Genomic DNA, 7,273 nt, shown 5'->3' with positions numbered 1-7,273 from the left:
GGAAGGCCTTAATTCCCCTTTGAAAGAAGTTAAAAAAAAAAACTAAAATCAGCTGTAGGGAAGGAGCAATGAAGAGAGATAAGATTGCAGAAGTGCTTCTAGATTTCATGAAATGGAATAAGGCAGAATTTAGAACGTCACTCCCTAAGCTTGAAGCGGCAGGAGAGGCTTTACAGAGATGACGACAGTGTTTCGGGTGAGAGAGAGAGAGAGAGAATTTAGTTAATTTTGTTTGGTCTGCATACATATAAATTTATTTGCAAACATATCTGCATAGTGCTTGAAATGCCCGGAAATTCTTATACATTCTCAAAGTAATACTACCAGAACCACTGCTCAGAGTAACTTACAATGGTCCTTTATGACAGGCTGACAGTATGGTGTGAACAAGCACACGTAGCCCCCATCCATGGCAGGGTGCACTTGGTATAACTATTATCAACATGCTCTTCCAGAGTAAACAAAAACCCGGAAACACACAAACTCCAAACTAGCAGCTGCTAAAATTGGACTGAGCTGCTGCTAGTCTTTTTCCATCGCAATTGTAGCTTCTATACGGTTGATCCCATTTGCTAAAGGGGTTGGTGGTTCCTCTCTGTTCTCAGTGTCTCTAGGCTTAGCTGTTGTTATTCCTAAATGGCTCTTCCCATTTACTAGTTGGGTTTGTCCTACTTTCTCTTTATCATCCTCCATGACATCTTTATGGTCCAAGAAGCTCGGCTGATTGGTTGAAGACAGTAGCCTTGCCCACATCCTGTCAGTTATCACAACCTTGTTCTGTTTCTCCTCGAGCACTCGCTGCACATACAAGATGTATTCAACTTAAGCAAACAAGTCGAGATGACACAACCACCTCATTCTAATTATATCACAGTTGTATAGCAGTCTACTAAATATTATTTGTCTATATACAAATGCAAACCCAAACATATACATGTAGGCCCACAGAGATAGTTAAACATGGTCAAAAGGAACTCACGTGGAATGGTATGTAAGCATGTCTCCCATTAACAGGGCCACTTATAAAGCCCGTATACCCTGCCATTGTACCATGAATGACACTGTGTGCAAGGAGGGTGCAGTAGACATTATCAGACGCATTGCTCGGAACGGCACGGATCATGTAAGTGGGATCTGCAAGACAAGCAAACAGAATCTTGGTTAAATAATTTCCCATCAGATTTCAAAACAAAAAATATGAAGATAAATTTTTTTCAATATACTAACCTATATATTTGAGATTTATAACCATCTTCTTCCTTTTGAAGTGATCCTAGAGCAACAAAAAACCTGTGATTAATATCTGGTCACTGGTAATTGACAGTATTTCTCTGAAAAAAACTGTTATAAACCTCCGCATGATGTTCCCATAGTAAAATAAATGGTGCTTATTGTTCGCATGTATTGTAAGGGCCGACAAGTTCTAAATGCCGCCAAATGCAATCTTCTAACTAGGTTTACTATTTGTCAAACTGAAAGAGGGCGCCTTACGCAGTTGAAATTACTCTGTTACATCTCTCATATCATGTCCAAGGCATGGCAAACAACACATTTAAAATTAAAGCAAGATAATATATCCTAGCATCTATACCTTAATCTTCTGAGATATACACAGACCCACATCCTGGAGTAGCTTATTTCCGGAAGCATCCTGCTGGTCTGTGGTGCGCAAGCTTTCCGAAACAAGCTCTTGTCCTGCGCCCTCAGCTATTACTATAACCATGTGCCCGTGTTCTTTGAGTCTTTTCTCAATGAATTCAAAGAGTCCACCGGGTCCTTCAAGATAAAAGGGTGACTCTGGAATCAAGCAACAGTCCACATCTCGGCTAGCAAGAGTAGCATACATTGCTATGAATCCTGCAGGAAAATATCTCAGATACAAGAAGTGGGAGAAGGTAGTTCAAGAAACATTATTTTTCTCTATAATTGGTTTGTTTGATCAAGAAGAACTAATTCAAGAGAGACGCCTTAAAAAAAAAAAAAGACCCTTAATGAGAACACTAATGTACATGGGTGCTTAATTACTGGATGGCCATGCCCCATCCAGTACCCTGGATTGACCAATGATGATCATTCAAGGGATGTTGGAGGTTTGTTTACATAGAAAGAAAGAAGACCAAGGAGAAAAGTGTGAAAGAAATTAGAACCGAAAGCCCTAAGGGAACAAAAATATTGATATGGGCATGGATTAGCAGGACAAAGTTTAGGATTTAAATTTTCTATTTCACCAAAAAAAAAAAAAAAAAAAAAAAAAACTTTAAAATGAAAAAAAAAACATGCATTTTTACCCAGAATGTTAAGATTTGCCACATGAATCAATGGTAAATTAAAGTAGCAAATTATATATATCTCTGCTATCAAGTAATCCAGGTTTACAAATATGGGATTCAATGGGGGAAAAATTAAAAAAAAAAACAAACAAAACAAATTCAAAGGAGACAAGAAAAGAGAAACTGCTCCTAAATTATGTAGGTATCCCATGCATTGCATAGATAACCAGACGTCAATGGAAAAAGGAAATGGAGCAAACTATACCCTAAAAAGTTTGCTTTGTTGTTTAGCCATGAAAGTTGATGATCTGTTCGCAGTTTTACCATACTAAGGAAAATATTTAGCTCCCTTTTACATGTAAGCTCATTATCACTGGAACATAAAGTACAGGTTCAAGCTCAACCCAACAATTTTTCAGGGGTCACATTTTTGTTCTGTTAAAATTGCTAGTAGAAGAATGAAGCATACCACTGTAGCGACCCATTAACTTGACGAGACCAATACCATTCTCAAAGCTTTCTGATTCAATATGGCCTGCACTAATCGCTCGTTGAGCCTCCTCAACAGCAGTGTCAAAACCAAAGGACTTGTCTATAACCTGAACAAGAAAGAGCACAATATTTAACATGAGACATTTTCAATCTCAAATCAAAGTTTTCCATCAGAAGATGGATATATGTGTATTTCAAATTTCAGAAGTTGAGCATGGCTTGAGGAGTACCGGAATGTCATTATCAATTGTCTTTGGTATTCCTGCCACTGCAACTTTAAGGCCACGCCTTCTAATTTCCTGCATTAAACAGTGCTTTATAAAAAACTAAATAATATGATTGAAAATCATTTCTCAATCTTATGATCATTCTTGTGAAAATTTTCACATAATCCCACTAATTTCAAGACTTCGAGTTAATCGTTTCATCGTTGGCACTGCTGATCAGCATTAGTGCCATATTAAAGTCCAGTACCTCAAAAATCACTGAAGCCCCTTTCTGAGTTCCATCTCCTCCAATTATGTAAACCTGAGAAACATCAAATAATCATAATTTTCAAGTCACATAGGGGTTGCTTGCAAAGTAGACGCAACAATGTAGGATCTATGAATGGAAATAGCAGACAAGTTAACCTGATTAATGCCCCGGTCCTGAATGCTGTCAACAATTTTAAAGGTATCATGGCCTCCTCGTGAAGTCCCAAGGATTGTGCCACCACGTTTATGGATGTCATTCACCACTTTTGGTGTCAAAGGAATTGTATTTCGGGCATAAAAACCTCTGTATCCTCCCTATATGTACAAAGAGACCTCTTTAGTTGATACCATTTGATCATCCATTCTTTTAACATCCAATTCTGATTCTGTTTTAAAGCACAAACCAATCCCAGAGTCGAGCAATAAAATCAAAGTGTTGGTCTCTTTTTTGAATGTCAGAAGGTTCGATGGGAAGGAAAGGAAAATAAGAAAGAATGCTAATGAAAGCGTGTTCAAGAAGCTTTGCCATTCTCCCTTCATTTTCCTCATATGTCTTTTTTTTTTCCCTTGTACTTTCCAAGATCCAGACGGAGTCTTGGAATGTGTTTGATTGTAATGACAGATCATGCATTTGCTCACCTCTATCCCAAGAACTTTGTGAACACCGTACATGTGGTATAACCCACACACTATTTCCCTAATCACTGTATTCAGACCAGGGCATAGGCCACCACATGTTACAATGCATGCATGCACTTCCTCTGATTCAAAATACACCTGAGAAACACACAATAACATGTAACATTACTCTGAATAACATGGACACAAAAACAACATATCAAGGCAGACAAAAAAGAGTAAAAGTCTAAAACCTTTTGACGAGGTCCAGCACGGCGAAAATGTGTCCCTCTTGGACTATTCTTCTCAACAACAATCTATACAAAGGATACGGGTTGGAATTATAAATTGTACAATAACATTTCAGTAATGCTTAAACTATCATAACCCAGATCTTGAAATCAAATATTTATGAAGAAAAAATATGTAAACAAATTATCTAGCATCAGAAAGAACAAGCAGCACGTAGAGATCATTACCTTTTGGGCAACAGTATCATCCATATTAACAAAATACTGCCTGGTCAATTCAGAAAACAACTTAGGATTGAAATATCAAATTTGTTTATTGCATCAGTCCATACACTAACCATCAAAACCCAGCAGAAAGAAATACACAAACTTACTTAACAACCGAATAGGCAGGATTGTCTTGTAATGGATTCGGATATGTCTACACGACAACAACAAAAAAAATCAAGAATAAGCTTTATGTCATATAAAATATCCCTTCCTCTTCAAACCCTTTATAAAAATGCTACTCTTTGAAAATTTTGCTAATTTTTTTTTTTCCCCTTCATGGTTTATTCATCCAGTTTCTACGCATTAAACAAAAAACATAGTATAAAATGAATCTAAACAAGAAAAAAAAAAAAATGATGTCACTTAAAGCTTGGTTGGGGTGCCTTCTTAGGAATTTATTATATGTATGCATTTCAAATACATGGAAAACTACAATTAGACAATTCCTGATACACAAAATTTCTTTACAATTTTGTCTTTGATTCACTTCCCCAGTCGCTTACATTTGTTTTTTTTCTTTTTTTTTTTTCCCAATTTTCATAAAACGAATTGTTCGTATTATACTCCGTTAGGAAAAGAACAAAAATAAATAAATAAATAAATATTTTGTTGAATTTCTTTTTAAGCCAGTTAGTTTTTCCTGTACAAATATAAATACAAAAAATAACATTTAAATAATAATAATAAAAAAGATTAACTCCAACTACTATTACGGACTAATTTTACTCTGAGATCGATGTTGAGTCTTTTTGTTCCCCAGAATCTAAACAACAACGAAAAACTTATTAGTCCAACAGTCCTTTTCCTTCTCTTTCTCTTAGTTCTCTCCCCAACCAAACAGACCGTTATGAAACTCACACGCACACACACAGAATGAGTGGAAGTAATGAACTCTTAAACAACTCCATCAATCTACTTTCCTCTGTTTTCTCTGTAACCAAACAAACTCTCAAGCAATATTAGAGCAAAAATGGAGCCTCAAAGTAATAAAATTTCCTTCTCCGTTTCTTCCGCTCTGTTTTTCTCGACAACCAAACAGACCCCTAGAGAGAGAGAGAGAGAGAGAGAGAGAGAGAGAGAGAGAGTTACAGGGAGGTCAGGTATGTAATCGGTGAAGTGTGGAACATCCTCGAGAACGTAACCAGCTTCGCCAGTGACAATTTTGGGCTCGGAGTAGGTCAAATTTTCCATAGACCCATTCCTGGAGGAGGTGGAGAAGTGGCGAGGGCTGTGGTTGGGGGAGGAAGAGGGGTCGAAGCACCGGAGCCTGGGAGCGGCAAGGGAAGCGGAGCTAGAGATTGGGGAGTCCATGGAGCTTGATGGAAGTGCAGGACAGGGTAGCTACGCACATATTTGTAGGCCGTTGTTCGGTGATGGGGGGCGGCATGTGACGGTTTTGACTTTAAAATTACATGTCACCCCACAAGTAAGCTCCTTTCTAATCATGTCGTTTTTTATTGGTTTTTTTAATATTTTCTCACAACAACTATTGGGGTTTGAGGCTATAATAGTATATTTCACTTTATCATAAGAGTAATAATAATTAAAAGAGATAATTTTTTACTAATACGATATCTCAATTATACCACAGTCATGTAACTATTTACCAATACCTTACTTTTATTATAAAGTTGTGACATTTGCCTTAATAATGTTCATAATATTAAATTCAGTTTATTTTTGTAACATGAATCAGACAAGATTTGTAAAATTTATTTAAAGTAATATTTAAATGTGAAATTTTTTAATTTATAAAAGCTATTGTCACGGGACAAATTAGTCAGGGCCATAGCAACTGCCATACGGGTTTTTTTTTTTTAAAAAAAAAAATAATAATAAATAAATAATTGTTTATTATTTTTTATCAATCAATCAATTCAAACTCTAATTCTATCATTTACCTTCAATTTAAGTAAAATATTTTACATTGAACCTCACTTATTAATAAGGGAATTTGAGCTATAAGAAGAGTGTTAAAGAATTATTAATAATTAAATTAACTTTTTTTTTTGAAGTAAAATTTTCTTCAAATTAAGTTATTTCAATTTGAACAAAAAAAAAAAAAAAAAACTTTATTCATTGACGAAATTAGTTAGTGGAGAATGCAGATAATACTAGTAATTTTTCTATTGTTAGAAATATTTTGAGAAAATTGTAATTCATAAAGATAAATCTAGGGGTTCATCATATATCCTTCCATTTCTTTTTCGTTTTTCGTTTTGTGATGAATGACTATTATAATCTTTCAAACGTCGTGTATGCGACATTATTATTTTCTAATTATGCTTAGTTACGTAACAGATACAATGAAGGCGAAATATAATTTTTAATCGTCAATATATATATAATTTAAATATTTTGTTGGCATTCGGTTAGTGTTAAGGAGTCAAATACATGAACTCAGAAAACTTACCAAACTGATGTGACAAGAGTTTTTAAATTAAAAAATGCAATTCCCTCTTTCTTATTTGTCACGTCAATTTGAAAAAAAATTTAAATTCATTTGTTTGGCTCCTTAGTAGTCCTCGCGAACGTATAGGGGTATATATGGCTAAAGATCCAAAATCGATGTCATTTTATGTTTATATTTCTTTGCAATTATTGGCTCAATAAATAGAATATTCATTCAACAAATGCAGTACTACTTACGCAACTTGCATCCATTTTTCTTTTGCATCTCTTTTTCTAATTTTTTTTTTTTTCTATTAATTTTCTTTGCATCTCTTGGTTTTGCTTTTGAGCCTTTATAGTTTATTCGACAGAATACAAATTTGATCCTTCCTAGCTTGCTTAGATCAGCAACTACAAACAAATATATTGGTCCCCAAGAGGTAGCTCAATCGGCTGGAACCACACTTAATGAAGTGGAGGTCACTAGTTCGAATCCCCCTCCCCC

The 7,273-nt window shown here is 35.3% G+C and overlaps 1 protein-coding gene across 2 annotated transcripts; it reads right to left on the bottom strand.

The window, feature by feature from the left end:
- Positions 1 to 274: 274 nt before the first annotated feature.
- Positions 275 to 5,768, bottom strand: LOC132186660 (ATP-dependent 6-phosphofructokinase 3). Of its 2 annotated transcripts, XM_059600649.2 has the most exons (13): positions 5,467 to 5,768; positions 4,482 to 4,528; positions 4,336 to 4,375; positions 4,111 to 4,173; positions 3,878 to 4,015; positions 3,395 to 3,553; positions 3,237 to 3,290; positions 2,993 to 3,061; positions 2,740 to 2,869; positions 1,592 to 1,857; positions 1,228 to 1,273; positions 980 to 1,134; positions 275 to 798 (listed from the first exon to the last, which is right to left on the bottom strand). In XM_059600649.2, the coding sequence occupies exons 1-13, from the start codon at positions 5,686 to 5,688 to the stop codon at positions 523 to 525; spliced, it is 1,665 nt and encodes a 554-aa protein (XP_059456632.2). In that variant the 5' UTR covers positions 5,689 to 5,768; the 3' UTR covers positions 275 to 522. The 2 variants fall into 2 exon arrangements, with proteins under 2 accessions (XP_059456632.2, XP_059456633.2); XM_059600650.2 differs by lacking the exons at positions 4,336 to 4,375; positions 4,482 to 4,528.
- Between the last annotated feature and the right edge of the window lie 1,505 nt (positions 5,769 to 7,273).

Source organism: Corylus avellana, chromosome 6 (assembly GCF_965113065.1).
Source record: "Corylus avellana chromosome 6, dhCorAvel1.hap1.2, whole genome shotgun sequence".
Taxonomy (NCBI): Eukaryota; Viridiplantae; Streptophyta; class Magnoliopsida; order Fagales; family Betulaceae; genus Corylus; species Corylus avellana.
This window is presented reverse-complemented; position numbering and strand designations above follow the sequence as displayed.